We start from the raw sequence: 17,028 nt of genomic DNA, 5'->3' as shown, positions 1-17,028 counted from the left end.
TTATTTATTAAATGACGAGTTCATATACAGGGGGGTGAGTTTTTTAAGTGTGTCATGTAAATATCTTTGAAGTTATGAATTTTAGAAAAAAAAGTTTCAAATAAAAAAGGGATTATATGAAAGGGGAAAACTTTTGGCATCATCACGGTTTCGATTCAAGATCATCTTCAGGCTCTAATCAAGGTCAACTTTATTTTTTCAAATGGAAACTCCACATTTTGTTGACAGATTCTGATTTGTTGTTCAAAACAAACATGTTTTTACTTGAAATATTTTTTTATTCATTTGATAGTTTTGGCACAAATTGACATTTTTAAAGAATTTTGTTCTAACGAAAATGCTTGTATCGATACATTCAAGAGAAGAAATTTAAAAAAAACATAATTTTTAAACAATTCAATCAAATAAGTGTTCAAAATGATGTCCTTCTAATTCAATGCATTTAGCGATTCTCATGTTGAATGAATGTTGGATATTCCAATATGTTTCTGGTCGAATAAAGAAAGAATAAAAAAAAAAACTTATTTTGTATTTTTTATTTTTCATTGTATATAATTTCTCAATAAAACAATGAGCATAAGGAAGACAAACCTATGTTAAAAAAGATGTGGGAGAGTGCTAGATATATGCACCTTTTAAGAGGGTATTTTTATCATATCTACTAATTTTCTTGGTGATTGTTATATGTCATTGTTCTAAGAAGGGCAAAAGGTAATAAAAGACAAGATAAAAAATCCAGGTCCGTATTTAAAAAAATTAAGTTGATGATGGTTGCTCAAAGATGAAACATCGGATTTCAAATTTCACAACACCATCTTGTAGGGAAGAAAAAATGACAATAATGAAGTAACATCTGTTTTGGAATATTTTTTCAAATAAAGTTAGGAAAAAATAAAATTGATATAGCAAAATTTCGATCGATATCTCCGAAAGTATTCGGAATTTTTCCACATACGAAGTAGCATTTTGTTGGGCACTAAATTGCGCAACTTTGCCCTAATTTAAGCGACCTCGTACCTCTTATAGTTTCTGAGATCCCAATGATGCGCCTCGAATAGTCCAAACCCTGTACAGTAGCTCTATTAATGCAAAAGTGACATACAGTGTAGCGCAAAAAAGTTAGGGCCAATTACAATGTGATTGAACCCTGTATGTGGCGCCCTCTATCAGTAATCAAAAAAATAAGACAATAGTTGGATTTTGCGTCATGAAAAATCTCTGTATGCCAAATTTTGTCCGATTATTACATCTCTGTCCGGAAATATTTTTAAAAAATTACAAATGAAATTTTAACACCCTCTTGTTCTTAAACCAAGACGTTGGGGATCTACATTCGTAAGAACTTTTGTAATGAAATCAGTTAAAGATTCATCTCTTGAAATAAGTACAGGTATGTACTTAGTTAACACCCTGTATACTATAAAAGGATGGCCACAACTTTTTTACTATAGTCTAAGTTTGGTTTCATAAAAATCGAGTACCGAATTGCAAAAACTACATATCCTTTACATAATTATTATTATATGTATACAGAGTGGGGCACCAAGAACGCCTCGGGGTATTACGTCCTTATTAATAATTTGATCGAAAATTGTTTCTAGAGGTGTATGTAGGACCTTACAAGGTACATTTTAACAATATTTTCATTTATACAGGGTGTATAAAAAATGTACATCTCAAACATATGTTCTTTTTAATGGAACACCCTATATTTTATTACATATTTGGAATTATAAGAAGAAAATAGTACAAGTTTGTATAACACACATTGGGTCTAAAATAATCGCTTCTCGAGAAATTTTATAAAATATAAAAATGCAAGATTTGAGACATTTTTTTTTCTAGGTGAAATGAGTTACTTGGCTATTATTTTTTTACTATTACTTCTTAAGTACAAACTAATCTTCAAACTTGAATGAATTATTTACTAAACTGATATACAGGGTAAGCAAAAAGAGTGGTCAAATTTTACTCCCTTATAATTTAGTATAACTTTCTTATTTCAAGTGGAATGTACACATTTTTATGTATTAATTAGAATCACTATTTAATGCCCTTTCAATTCAGTGTTCTATACCTATCTTTTACCGTTTTCCCATAATATGAAATTTTATTTAATTTTCAATAATAACGTTAAAGAATACAAATTATTGTCAAATTATGCCTTGGATTGGTTGCTATGGTTATTAAAGAAAAGTCGTGAAAACGCATAAACGCGTGCAACGTACTCGCTTAAGATCGAAAATAAAATGTAAACTCTCATAAGGCCGACCCAGTGCGTGTCGCAAAGTATCACAGAGGTGAATCCCCTACATAAATCGGGGGAACTCCCCGATTTAAATCGAGAATAAACCATCGGCAAAAACTGTTTACGTTATCGAGGGTACACATTGTTTACGTTATCGCGCGTTCCACTTAATCCTGTAGTACGAATTTTGTGTTTACATTAGTGCAATGATTTCATTATCGCGTGTTTACGTTATCGAGCGTCTGCTGTAATAACTTAGCTTTAAAAACATTTTAATCGGGTCTTAAAGAACCTTTAGGTACTACAATTCGTTGCATGCGTCCAAGAGATCTCCTTGAAGCTTTACAGTTCGTAACTGAGAAAATTAATATTCATTATTTTCAATCGAATACAAAATTACAAAATTCCTGATTATCTAGCAACAGACAATCATACGCATATAATAATTTTCAACGTCCAAGTTTCAATGCAAATAATTCAAATTCACCATTTAATAATTTTAGACAATTTTAGTCAGACAATCGTCCGCAACAAAATTTACAAGCAAATTCTCAACCATTTGTTAACACATTAACGATCAAAGTTTTAGACCTAATCAAAATAAACCTTTGCCAAAACCCACACCGATGAGTATGTCAACTAGACAAACAACAAGATTTAACAGGACATACTATAATAATAATAATAACAGAAGTAGTTTTAAAAATTTTAACCGTGATAGGCAAATTACTAATCAATCTCCGAATTACGCAGTTGAGGAATTGTATAATACGAACATTGTAGGAGAAACATTTAACTCTGTTGTTGACATAGAAAATTGCGCATCATTATATCTATTGGTTGGAGAACCCCAAGAAGAACCTTAGAAAAATACATTTCAATCCAACGGTTATTGTGAAAACGTTGAGTCAGTAAATATTCAGGTAAACAAGTCGAATAAAAATTTTTCCCGAACCAGACCGTGGGAACAATAACACTTGATACCAGAAGTTATAGAAGTAGTAACAACAGTAAATAATAATAATGCAAGTAAACTGTCCTATCTGACTTTTCCGGAATATAATTTAAAATTTTTAATCGATAGTGGATCAACAAAATCTTTTATAGACCCACACTTACCTAATAAATTTATTCCAAATTGTATTAAATCAGATCTGTTTATAGTCTCAACAGTTTTTCAACAGTTCGCCCAAAAATTCAGTGCTGAAATTCCTGCTTCACAATTATTCAAATTGCCTTATCCTGTTTTGATAAAGTTTTGTTTGTTTAAATTTCATAACGTTTTCGATAGTTTGATAGGTATAGTCGATCTAAAAATTTTGTAAACAAAATTGGATTATGATAAGGGAACCTTGGTAACACCATACACTAAAATACAATTGCAATTTTACAAAACAAAAAACCAAGTGTTATATCACCAGGAAATACCATTGACCTCACCAAGGCCTGCAGCACGATTGCCATTTTGCTGACGATTGCATAGTTAGAATATAAGTAGTTTTAAGCGCATTGTATAGATATCATAAAATCATCAGACACTTAGCAGTAATCAGTAAGAGCTAACAAATTGAGGTGTTGTAATAAAATTTAATCTTATAAATAAATCAAGTAATTTAATTTGGAGTGATTAGTGTTTCTTATTTTAAAAAGACCCGCTCGGCACACGAGTATATAACTCAAATAAATAACGTTACAGTACAACCATGTAGGGAACAGGTTGTTCAAATTAAAACAGATGTTCAATATGGAGACATTATAATATCATATCAGAGATTACATAATTGTGAAATTCCAAATTGTATTACAAAAACTAGAAATGATTTCGCTCTAACAACAATATTGAATAATACAATTGAACTGGTTATCGTGGATATTTCAAAACCATTTAAAGTAGAAACCTATGATGATGATTATGATGCATCAATGGACATAAATTTCCTTGAAACCGATCCTAAAGCACTACAAGAGTTTAATCCTTCGGAAATTCGAACCGATCGTCTCAATAAAGAAGAAAGATAAAAAAATTTGAGTTTGTGTAAAGAATATTCCGATATATTTTACCATGAACATAATACCCCTTACATTCACCAGTAAAATTAAACTTTCGATAAAAACATTTGATGAACTACTGGTCTACGCAAAATCGTACCATTACCCATTTGTACACAAACAAGAAGTGCAAAATCAAATAAACAAAATGTTAAATCTAAATATAGTCCATCCTAGCAATTCACCAAGATTTGCACCAATTTGCGCAGTACCAAAAAAGGCTGACGCATCAGGAAAACAAAAATGGTCCGTATGTGTAGATTTTCGAAAACTCAATGAAAAAACAATAGATGACAAATACCCGCTTCCAAACATAATTGACCTTTTAGACAAATTAGGAAAATGTCAATATTTTAGCACGTTGGATTTCGCAAGTGGATTTCATCAAATAGAGATGGAAGAGGCCGATATACCAAAGACCGCCTTTAGCATAGTACAAGGATACCTTGACTGGTATGCCTTTCGGATTAAAAAATGTCCCAGTAACTTTTCAAAGAATGATGGATAATATTCTGAGAGGAATTCAAAATGAAAAATGTTTGGTTCATTTAGATAATATAATTTTTTCTACATCATTACAAGAGCATTTGGAGTCGGCTTAGATCAGTATTCAGCGAGTTCTGTACTGGACACGGCCTGAGCAACATCGTACGATCGAGCTCCGGCAGAAACAGCGCAGTAAAGCGGAAAAAAATTGAGATAGAAACTTGATTTCGGTCTCAAAAGCTAGGGGTAGTTACGACCCAAGTGTCTACGAAAAATTTTTTTGAAAAAACTGTGCAAAATCCGTTAATACCGTCGGTAATAACGGGATTACCACCCCAGACGGGCGGGGGCAGTTTCCCCCACAAGGAAAGTGAAAAAACCGTTAAAAAACCGTTGACCCCGTGCAACCGAAAACGTTTTGTAACGGTCCACGGGGAGTTTTCGTTCTGACCTTTTTGGAAAGAACGAAATCGGGACTTTTTTCGGTGAAAAACGGAAAGCAGGACCCGGGAAATGACAGGACACGAAGTGCGGGAAAGTGCGCGAGAGTGTGCGAGTGCGGGAAAGTGAAAAAACTCGACCAAAAACAAGGAAAAGCGTGCAAGGAAGGGTGGAAATCCAAAAACGTTTCCAAGGGAAAAACTCCCTAAAAGGCGATAGTGTAGAAGGTTCAATACAGAATTTGCAAGACAGTCAATAGCCTAGTGGGCTATTCAGTAGAAAACGAGGCGCGAGCCCCGAGTTCGCTTCCGAGCATGGAAGCCGAGGAGAACCGAGAAAAATCCGAAGGAAAGCGCAAGGGGCGTTTTTAAAAACAATTTTTTGGGAAAAAAAAAACCCTCAAATAGACGAGAGAATAGGAGATCCAACACAGGATCCCAAGAACATTGATAGCCGAGTGGGCTGAACCACGGGATAGTCCAGCGTGAATCGCTTGACCGAAATTTTTTCTTTAGAAAATAATTCGGGAAAAATCCGAGTGTTAAGAGAATCCAATTTGCTATTCCACGAATAAGTTTTAGCTTACTGGTTATCCAGCAGCAATTCAAACGGCTGCACCGGGTTCGCATCCGGACATAGGCAAGGATTTTCCTTTTCCTTTTTCTTTTAATTTTTTAATTAAAGGAAAAAGACGTCTTGACGAGTGAAGCCAAAACGAAGATGATGAACGACTAGGGAGGAACCAAAGGACGATTCCCGAAGCCAGCGACGACAAGATGCGAGAGTAGCAAATCAAAGATGACGACCAAAGTAGAGGAGGAAATTAGTCAACTGATGACGACACTCGGAGACGAGGCACGAAGATTGGACAGACTAGTTGCTGTAAACACAAACACCAAAAAGGAAATTAAGGAATCGGCCATAAAATTAAAGAGGCTGATTGAGAAAGTGAACTCGCTTAGGAGCGAAGCCAAAACGGCGGTTTACGTGGAGCAATCCACACAAACCCAGCATGTAGAGGCAAAGAAAAAGCCAGTGTGTAAAGACGGCGGTAACCAGACAGACGCCGCCGTCGCACTTGCTACTGCAAGCACGAAGGATTGCGTCGTCCAGACGACGCCCACGCCGACGCCGAGGAAAGCTGCTAAACAACAGCAGCAATTGACTAAGATGCCCGTAGAAACCACCTACGAGGCAAACAAGAAAGCCAGGACTGGGCCGAATCAATGTACACCTCTTCGGAGGTCGTATACATGAACCCAGTTGAGGAACAAGTGTCCGGAGGGGCAAAAGTGGTTTTTGTGGAACAGGACGACTTGAAGATGGAGACAGGGGTCCAGCGTCTGTATAGGAACAGGTATCCTGAACTCATGGAAATGGAGGACTTCGACGCCATCGAATTAGTGACGAGGGTCCAATCCAAAAAGGTGGGCGGCGAAATCAAAGGAACAAAGATCTTCAAGATCATCGCGCTGCCCTATGAAGAAAATCTTTTTGCAGCTTTAACCAGGCTGCAAAAAGAAGTAGCAGAATTGCCAAAAATAGCGCTACACCAGCTGAATGGTGTGACCTTGCCGAAACTGCAGAAGTTGGTTGAATTCATCTTCCGCAAGGAAGACCAACGCATAAGGATCTACGCAGCCCGGCAAATACAGGTACCGAGCCAGCGGCCCCCCACCCCACGACAGGTGGAAAACCCCGAAGGCCAAGAAGTTCCCCACATACGCAATTGTGGTGAACAAAAATAAAGACAAGTCGGCGTCGGAAACGATTTCCGACATCAAAAAAGGCCTTGAGAAAGGAGGCAATGGCCTCTTCAGGGCCATAAGAACGAACAAAGAAGGCAATCTCATCATAACGATGGATAAAGATGACAAAGCGCTCAAACTGGCCGGCGAAGCCATCCAGAGGACGGTAGGAGAGGAAAACGTCCGCCTCTGCAAGGAACGACAAGCCCGGGCGACTCTACACGTGAGAGGTTTGGAAATCACGTCCACGAAGAAGGACGTAATGGAAGCAATGATCTCGGTAGCACCTGACCTTAAACCAAACGATGTCAGAATGGGAGAGATGAGGCCACTAGGACGGGCAGCAAGGGCGATCACGGTGCACATGCCGAGAGATCAAGCTGAACTGATCCTGCAAGGGAAATTCCTGACTATAGGACTCGTCAGGTGTAAAGTCGACGAGCATCTACAGATCGTCAAATGTAACAGCTGCTGGGCGTTCGACCATAGAACGTCGGAATGCACCAGAAAAATCCGGAGGGAGAACTGCTACAGATGTGGAAAAACTGGGCATCGTAGCAAGGATTGCCAGGAGCGAGAGGAGGACTGCACGTGTCTCCTCTGCGAAAAAAAGGGGCATTTCTCGGGAGGGAACAAATGCCCAAAATTCAGAGCGGCTCTGAATACCGCCAGAACAACGGCCAAAGGAAAAGGCTCGGCGGCACCGGCACCAGCGGCATCCGCCGGAACCAGGAAAGCGGAAGCAGGACAAGCCCCGCAACACGGCCAGACGGAAGAAGGGAGAAGCGAGAGCGATGGGGGGTCACACAAAAGGATGCCAGGGAAAAGAGAAGGGGTTCACATTAAATCGAAAGAACCCCTCCCCCCCTCCTCCTAGTAGTAAGCAAGCACCCCCCCTAATTCAAAAACAACAAACCTAGGGAGCAACCGAAAGAAACAACAAAGATGAGACTCACCGAGAGGATCAAGGTGCTACAAATCAACGCAGACAGGTCCATGAAAGCCCATGACATGGCGTATTTGGAAGCGTCCAAGAGGGACGTGGACCTGATAATAGCCAGCGAGCCCAATAGGAATCTGATCAGAAACAACCCGAGTTGGAACTGTGACGATAACGACGACGTGGGAGCTTACGTCAGGACCGACTCGATCACGCTGGAAAGAGTTCGGAGAGACCAAGACGGAACCGTCATACTGATAGGAGAGGACTACACGATAGTAGCATGTTACATCTCACCTAACTACTCTATCAAGGATTTCGAACGTCGGCTTGATGAAATCCAAGACGCGACCGCCGGCAGAAGAGGCGAGCTTTCAATGCAAAATCCCCAGAATGGGGGCAAAGGCCGAAGACAAGGGAGGCGCGGCACTAGCGCAGATGTGCGCTGGCCTAGACCTGGTAACGCTAAACACCGGGGAGCCGACGTTCGTCAGAAGAAATCAGACGTCCTGGATCGACGTCACTTTCGCCAGTGAGGGACTTGCCGCCCGGGTGAAGAACTGGCAGGTCCTGGACCAAAACGAGCCAAGCTCTCCGCACAGGCACATCTATTTCGAGGTCGGAGGCAAGAAGAGCAAGAACAAAACTCGAAAAGATGAGCGGGGAGCAGGGGCATTCTCTCCCAAATTGGACAAGGAGAGGTACGTTGCAGCCTTCGGCGGCCTCCTCGCGAGAAAGAACGAAGATGTAAACTGCGGACATCACGCGCCTGATGAAATCCGCTCGACGAGAAGCGTCGTCGAGAAGGGATCAAGGCAGTCGCAGAAACGAACAACCGTACTGGTGAACGGAAGAAATTGAACAGTGCAGGAAAGAATGCATAGCGTTAAGAAGACGAGCGCTGAGGGCAAATAAAAATGACGGGGAGATGCGCCGTCGTGCCTCAAATCTGTCTACAGAAGAAGATCCGTAGAGCCTGCACAAGGCAGCAAGAAAAAAGCTCCATAGGGAAATCAAGAAACAAAAGAAACGGAATTGGACCGAGCTATGCCAGGCACTGGAAGATGACATCTGGGGTGACGGATACAGAATTGTCATGAAACACCTGAAGCCAGGAAATCCCTACGCGCTGACGACGGGTAAGAAGATGGAGGTCGCCAAACACCTCTTTCCCCGAGGCATGGGATTCATACCGGAAAAGAAGATGTTATCCTTTTCGATGAGGAGGAACTCACGAAAGCAACGGCCACATTGAAAAGCAAAGCAGCCCCAGGACCCGACGGCCTGGGAGCGGATGCCGTCAAATTCAGTGTGGATGCGTACCCAGAAACTTGACTACGCATCATGAACAACGCTCTGACGGCTCAAGAATTCCCAGAGCGATGGAAAACGGCGAAACTAATCCTGCTTTTAAAACCAAATAAAAGCAAAGAAGACAAGAGACCAGACGCGTACAGGCCGATTTGCCTCATCAACGCCGCAGCAAAACTACTGGAACACCTGATCAAGGAGCGACTTGACAGGGAGTTGACCGAAAAAGGACCGCTGTCGGACCGGCAGTACGGCTTCAGGAAGGGAAGATCGACCTTCCAAGCCATGCGACAAGTAATGGATCTAGCTGCCGAGCACAGAAGAAACCAACTTGAGAACCGACGCAGCGAGCGCAGGTGCGCACTGGTGACACTGGACGTCAAAAATGTCTTCAACACAGCCTAGTGGCTGTGTCTGGTGAAGGAACTCGAAAGGAGACGAGTGTCGGACTACCTCGTCAACATGGTCAAGGATTATTTCGCCAAAAGAAAAATCATGATAGACAAGAATACGGACCTAGAGATGGCGCGGGGTGTTCCCCAGGGATCGGTGCTCGGACCGATGCTCTGGAACATCATGTACGATGTCATGCTGGAGGCCGGAAAAACTAACAAAGCTACACCGATAGGCTACGCCGACGAGGTAGCCCTCGTCATAGCCGGCGACAACAAAGCCGAGCTAATAACCGAAGCGAACGAAGCAATCAGAAGATGCGAGAGATGGCTCAAAGACCACTCGCTGAAGCTAGCACCGGAAAAGACGGAAGCCGTGATACTTCACGGCAAAAGAGATAGGACAAACATATAAAGTTCCAAGTCGGAGGTCTGGAAATAGTACCCCAAAAAACGGTACGGTATCTGGGAGTGCTGTTCGGAGCCAACATGCACTTCGGGCAGCACGTAACGAACGCCTGCAGCAAGACGATGAAAAAAATCGGCCAACTGCAGAGGATCATGCCAACATTACGGGGGCCCACGACCCAGAAAAGACTGCTCCTGTACGGAGTCGCTCAGTCGACGCTCCTGTACGCAGCCCCTATCTGGGGACCAACTTTGAGAACCAAGAAGTACGGCCAAAAGATAGCGAGCGTGCAGAGGAAAGCCCTCGCCAGAACGATTTCGGCGTACCGGACGGTATCGGTCGAAGCGATCCAGGACCTGCCCAGCACCCCCCATATCGACCTGTTGGTTCAGGAAAGAACGGAGCTGAACCAACTACCGTCGGTCACCCCCCGGGACAGAAGAAAAGCCAGAAAGAGGACCATCGAGAAGTGGTAAGAGAGATGGACCAAACTGGAGGGGAAGGCACAGTGGACGAAAACACTGATCCCTGACCCTGGACAGCGTGCCGACACAAGAATCTGAACTTCTACCTGACCCAGGCTTTCAGCGGTCACGGAAGTTTCAGAAGTTTTACCCACATAATAGGCAAGACAGAACCGAATTGCCAAACGTGCGGAGTACGAGACACAGCGGAACACTGCATCTTCAGATGCTCAGTGTTCCGAGATCGACAGACAGCTGTAGAACGCTGCGTCGAAGAACTGACTCCAAAATCCCTGATAAATGGTATGCTGGAGTCAAGGAGCAAATGGGATCACTGTACCGAGGCCATCACCGCCATAGTGATGGAAAAGGTAAGGATGGGACAAACACCAGACGAGGAAGAAGACCTGGAGGAAGACCAAACGGACCATCTGACGGATGACCTGACGGTGAGCCAGATGGAAGCCCTGACGGAAGACCTGAGGGAGTACCAGATGGAAGCCCCGATGGAAGTCCACACGGACTACCTGACGGATGACCTGACGGAGTTCCAGAGGGAAGCCCCGACGGAAGACCTGACGGAGGGCCAGGAGGAAGACGAGCTGGACGAGAACCAGGGAAACGCCATCCGGCGGGGAATGGTCTCGCGGTTAGCGATCCCATAGGATGAGGGAGCCAAAAAGCAAACAGGATCTCCGCGTGGTGCCCCTGCTCCCAAGATCGGTAACCAATCCCGGTGGAGGACGGTAGGAAAAACTAACGCGGGGACCACCAAAGAAGCCAAGAAGTGGCGCTCAGCGTGGTGACCCCTGCTTTCCGAGATCGGGTAACCAATCCCCGTGGAGGAAGGTACGGTTAAACTAACGCGGAGGCCACGAAAACCAAGAACAGAGGGGAGGAACTTTCACCCACCCCACAGAACACGACACCACTCGCCAACGACAGCGAATGTCCCTAGAATTGGATTGTCCCGGAGGCGAGAACAGCTCAGGCGAAAGAAGAGCGAGGTTTTTTTAGTGGGTAGGCGCTCGGAGGACTCGCCTCAGCAAACAGCTAGCTGAGTGCGGGACGAGTCCTCCGGGTGAATCTCACACTACCTGGCCGCTAGACCACCAGGCCGGGTGTCTTCAGAAGATTTTTTCCACGATAAAAAAAAAAATAAAAGATCAGTATTCAATAGATTAGGAGAATCCAATTTTAAAATATAAATGGACAAAAGCGAATTTTTGAGAAAGGAAGTAGCATATTTAGGACACATTGTGACGTCAGAAGGAGTAAAACCGAATCCAGACTAAATTTTTGCGATAAAAACTATCCAATACCGACAAATGTAAAACAAATTAATGGATTCCTAGGATTATTGGGTTATTATCGGAAATTTATTAATAACTTTGCCAAATTAACTAAACCATTGACAAAATGTTTAAAGAAAGGTGTCAAGATTGAACATAACAAAGAATTCTTTGATTGTTTCTAAACCTGTAAAACTTTATTAATTAACGGGTCAATTCTCCAATATCCAAATATGTCCAAACCATTCAATCTAACTTGCGACGCAAGTAATGTAGCATTAGGTGTAGTGTTGTCGCAGGACAATTTGGTCAAGATTTACTCATCGCATGTGCATCGAAAACTTTAAATGATTCAGAACAGAAATATTCGACTATTGAAAAAGAATGCCTCTACCTAGTATGGGAAACTAAACATTTCAGACCTTATCTTTTTGAGAGGAAATTTAATATAGTAACGGATCATAAACCATTACAATGGTTATTAAATTTAAAAGACCCATCCTCAAAACTGTTAAGATGGCGTATTAGGTTAGAAGAGTTTGATTATAATATTATATATAAGAAGGAGAAACTAAATACAAATGCTGATGCCCTAAGTAGAATTGAAATAAATATAAAAGAAACAGATAGATTTACAGAACTTGTAGAATATATGGATAAGTTTAAGAAAAGTCTACAAAAAGCAAGACCCAATTTCAGATAAAAATATTCACCACCCTCTTTCAGTCAAAGACCCCAATTCTCAAATAATTCGAGAGAATTCGGACAAAGACCAACCAATAATGTTTTGCGACACAACCAAAACAAATCCTTACCTAACCCTACACCCACAAGTTCGGTGCGAACAAGCGTCCAAGCGAGACGTGTATGATTGGCTCCGGCGCAAATCGGCTCGTTACTGCGGCATAAATAGTGCGAGATCTCTTTTTTTTTGTGTCTATGGAAAGCGCGTGACGAGTACTTTGCGTTGAACCAAGTGCTTTGATAGTGCAAGTGTGATTTGGTGAGTTACAAGGATTAATTGTGAAAACAAAAAAGTCTGAGTAAGTCGTTAAATCCCAATTTGCTCGTAAATTTATTTTAGGCCTGAGTGCCATAAATCGTCCTTCTCAGGTCGAAAGCTTTTACACTCTCATAAAAAACATCTGGGTACCATCCGTTCGATTCTGGATGGGAACTGTGCTGTTTGGCGCCAAAAAAATTATTTTAATTACCCCCACAATGGGTCCCATTGTGGAGGTAGGAACCTCCAGCCGTGGGGAGGAATTAGTGGGGACTTGCTCCCAAAGAAGGGCCAAAAAGCACAGGCCCCCCCTAAGTTCTAGCTCCGGATACTCCTCCGCTTCGGAGGGAGAAGGGCGCTGGAAATTAAACAGAAATGCGGCCGCAAAAAAAGCGGAAAAACCAACAAAAAATGAAATAGCCGAGGAGGTTCTCCTCCTCATTAACACCGTGTACGTCGAAGGGCATAAAATGATGGCTCTCGTGAAAGCTCACAAAAGTACTAAGTGTGAGATTAAGGAGTTCGCGCATAAAATTAAAATCTGTGTCGATAAAATGCATGACAACAAAATGCTTTTAGCGAATCAAATTGGAAAATTCTCCACCTCGCCCGTGAAGTCGATATCGGTCGCATCGGCGGCAAGTCAAACAGACGGCACTCTCGCGCCTGCAATGCGAGAAATGTGCGTGCAAACGGGAGAAGATTCGGCCCTAGAAAGTTTCCCGGACGAAACCTCGTTCCAGGCATGGAAACAAGTGGAGGGTAAAGCGTGATCAAACATGCTATATACATCCACCGAAATCGTGATTGGAAATCCCGTCGAGGACAACAAATTCCCGGATGAGACGAAAGTCGTTTTCGTCGAAAAATACGATTTGGAAATGGACGCGGGTATCCAATCCCAGTTCAAAAAGCGATTCCCGGAACTAACGGAAATCGGAGTCCTTGATATCTTGGAACGCGTGACCAAGATAAAAACTAAAACACAAAGCAAATTTTTAGGCCAAAAAGTTGCGAAGGTCCTCGTGGCGGAAAACGAAAGCGGAACTTTCGCGTAACTCGTCCAATTAAAATTGGAACTAGGGCAAGATAAAAATGTGGCTTTCCACCACATTAACGGAATGCCCGTGGGAAAACTCCGAAAGATGATTCAATTCATCTTCCGCGAATCGGAACAAAAAATTAGGCTGTTCACGATGCAGTCTAAGACGTCCGATGGCCGGCGACAAACCGTGCCAACTAAAAAACGCAATTTCGCGACGTATGCGATCGTCGTGAATAAACAGAAAGAAAACGCAGCGGAAACAATAAAGAAAATTAACTCGTCCCTGGGGGAGAATTAAAAAAAAGAGTCTATTAAGACAATAAAAACAGATAAGGAGGGGAACTTAATTATAACCCTCGAAAAAGATGAGTCGGCTTTGGAGGCTCTGGATAGGGACATCGGAAAGTCGCTCGGAAAAGACAACGTCCGCCTGCTCAAGGAACGGCAAAAGAAAGTATCCCTATTCATTAGAGGCATGAATGTGTCCGCATCAAAAAAAGAGGTGTTAAAGGCCCTAAAAAATAAATTGCCTGATCTTAAGGAGGCGGACGTCGCGATCGGAGAGATGAGGCCCTACGCGAAGTCATCACAAGCAGTCACGGTAAGACTGTACGAAAAACTCGCAGAAAAACTCCTTGAATCGGGACTCCGCGTCGGATTGGTAAGATACCGACTGGAGCGGCATCTTAAGATTGAAAAGTGTCGAAATTGCTGGGCATACGATCACATGTCGGCTCAATGCAAAGGCCTGGACCGCAGAAAGTGCTGTTTCCGCTGTGGAAAATCGGACCACCGCGGAAAAAACTACACCAAAAAAGACGAGGAATGCGTCTGTGTTCTTTGCAAGGAAAAGAGTCACTGCCCTGGGACCGCGAATTGCGGGAAATTCCGAGACGCGTTGAAAACCGCGGGACTTGAAGCAACGCGAGCAGCCCGCCGAGACGAAAAACAAATTCCGGACCGCCGTCAAGGTAACAAAACGGACGAAAACGACGGTGATAGTGATGCAACAATCACATCGGAACGCGAATAGACGCCGTAATAAATATATAAAAAAAAAAGAAGGAAACTCCTAACCGTTCGTCTTATTTAGTTTTCTTTAAAACACCTACCTCTCACAACAACAGGTACAGCTCTTGCTCTCTCTTTAAAGTTTTTCTTTTTCCGTGAAAACATCCATAACATTATGAAAATACAATTTAGAACGACTTTTCTACAAATCAATGCCGATTGCTCCATAAAAGCGCACGACATGGCCTTCTTTGAAGCAGCTAAGCGAAATGCCGATCTAATAGTGGCTAGCAAGCCTAATAAAAAATTGTTGCAAAGAAATCCAAAATGGCTAAGCGATAATTTACAAAATGTCGCTATTTATGTTTGGACCAATACGGTCAATTTTTCGAAAATTAAGCGCGGAGACGGCATAATTGTACTATTCGGAGAAGAATACACAATTATAGCCGGATACATTTCACCTAACTGCACGAGGGTCCAATTCGATCAATACTTGAACGATTTGCAACAAGCAGCTGCCGGCCGACACGGCGAATTAATTTTAATGGGCGACCTCAATTCAAAATCGCCCGATTGGCGATTGACGACCGAAAACACCAGAGGCGCGGCGCTATCCCAGATGTGTGTGGGACTCGACTTAGTCTAGGGCTCTAAACACGGGCGAGCCCACATTCATCAGAAGAGAGCAGCAAACGTGCATCGACGTCACGTTTGCAAGCGAAAACCTGGCCAATCGCGTCACTAATTGGCAGGTCTTGGATAATCAGCCGTGTTCGCCGCACAGACATATATTTCATTTTAAATTTGCAGCAAGCCGGCACGGAAAACGCAACTGCAAGACGGCTGCATAAAGTCGGAAAAGCAAAAATTCGTCGATACCTTCGGTGAACTTTTGACCCGCTACCCCGAGGTGAATAGCGGGAAAGAGTTATCGAAAATCATGCGAATAGCTTACCGGGCCGCGTGCGATGCAAATCGCAACGGTGCAACCGGCAGTCAAAATCTGTACTGGTGGACCGAAGAAATCGATAGTAGTAGGAAGAATTGTGTAAAGGCTAGGAGACTTGCGCTTCGCGCCCGCGGAAATCGTAATGTCGCGGATGTAATGTGGAAGCGTCGTGGCAAAAATACAAGGACGAGAAAAAGAAACTTCAAAAAGAGATAAATAGTCGTAAAAACGCTAACTGGGTCGAATTATGCCGTAAACTCGACAAGGACGTCTGGAGGGACGGTTACAAAATCGTCATGAGGTATCTCAAGCCCGGAAATCCTTTCGAATTGACGACGCCCAGAAAATTGGAAATCGCGGAATACCTCTTTCCGCGAGGCCCCGGCTACGTTCCAGGAAAAATCATGCCAGTCGTTTATACTCAGTTCTCGAAAGAGGAAGTACAAGCGGCCGCGAATAAATTAAAAAACGCAGCTGCCCCTGGACCCGACGGGATGAGGGCGGAAGCGGTCAAGTTCAGTTTCGAAGCATACTCGGACGTGTGGCTTGGACTGTTAAATCAAATGTTGGAAGACCAATAATTTCCGAATTCCTAGAAGGTAACCAAGCTAATCCTGCTTCTTAAACCGACCAAGGATAGCGAACAGCTGGGATCGTACAGGCCCATTTGTTTGGTAGATGCCGCGGCCAAATTGTACGAACACCTCATCAAGAATCGTCTCGAAGAGGAACTGGAAGCAAAATATCCGCTTTCCGATGTACAATTTGGTTTCAGAAAAAATAGATCCGCAATGCACGCCATGACGCGAGTTCTCGATGTCGTCGACGCCGCGAAAAATCGGCGCGGTCGCGAGGAAAGTTGGTGCGCGTTAATTACTCTAGACGTGAAAACCGCGTTCAACACTGCATCATGGACATGCATAGTAAACGAGTTGTCGAGAAGAAACATCTCGAATTATTTAATAAACATAATTAAAAATTATTTTGTGAATAGAATAGTCAAGATAGATAAAGACACCGAGTTCAATATGGCGATGGGCATACCACAAGGATCGGTACTGGGCCCTCTGCTATGGAACGTAATGTACGACCCTATATTGGCCGTAGCGGTGGGCCAATCAGAGCGCGTCACGGCAATCGGCTATACGGACGACATCGCTCTTGTCGTCTGCGACTCCGATAGGCTCGAACTCGTCGACGAGTCGGAGGCGGCCATAAATCGATGCGTGCAATGGCT

The 17,028-nt window shown here is 43.0% G+C and overlaps 1 protein-coding gene across 1 annotated transcript; it reads left to right on the top strand.

Annotated features, from left to right (window-relative positions):
• The first annotated feature begins 7,917 nt into the window (after positions 1–7,917).
• Positions 7,918–9,247, top strand: LOC136418319 (uncharacterized). The gene is made up of 4 exons (XM_066404347.1): positions 7,918–8,190; positions 8,258–8,755; positions 8,886–9,051; positions 9,117–9,247. Exons 1-4 carry the CDS (start codon positions 7,918–7,920, stop codon positions 9,245–9,247), a joined length of 1,068 nt encoding a protein of 355 aa, XP_066260444.1.
• The last annotated feature ends 7,781 nt before the right edge of the window (positions 9,248–17,028 follow it).

Source organism: Euwallacea similis, chromosome 34, assembly GCF_039881205.1.
Source record: "Euwallacea similis isolate ESF13 chromosome 34, ESF131.1, whole genome shotgun sequence".
NCBI lineage: Eukaryota > Metazoa > Arthropoda > Insecta > Coleoptera > Curculionidae > Euwallacea > Euwallacea similis.
This window is presented reverse-complemented; position numbering and strand designations above follow the sequence as displayed.

Coding starts and splice junctions, on each gene's coding strand:
- LOC136418319 (XM_066404347.1), top strand. CDS start 7,918: ATGAGACTCACCGAGAGGATCAAGGTGCTACAAATCAACGCAGACAGG. Junction 8,191..8,257: donor TAGGAGAGGACTACACGATA/GTAGCATGTTAC, acceptor ATGAAATCCAAG/ACGCGACCGCCGGCAGAAGA. Junction 9,052..9,116: donor TCCCTACGCGCTGACGACGG/GTAAGAAGATGG, acceptor CCGGAAAAGAAG/ATGTTATCCTTTTCGATGAG.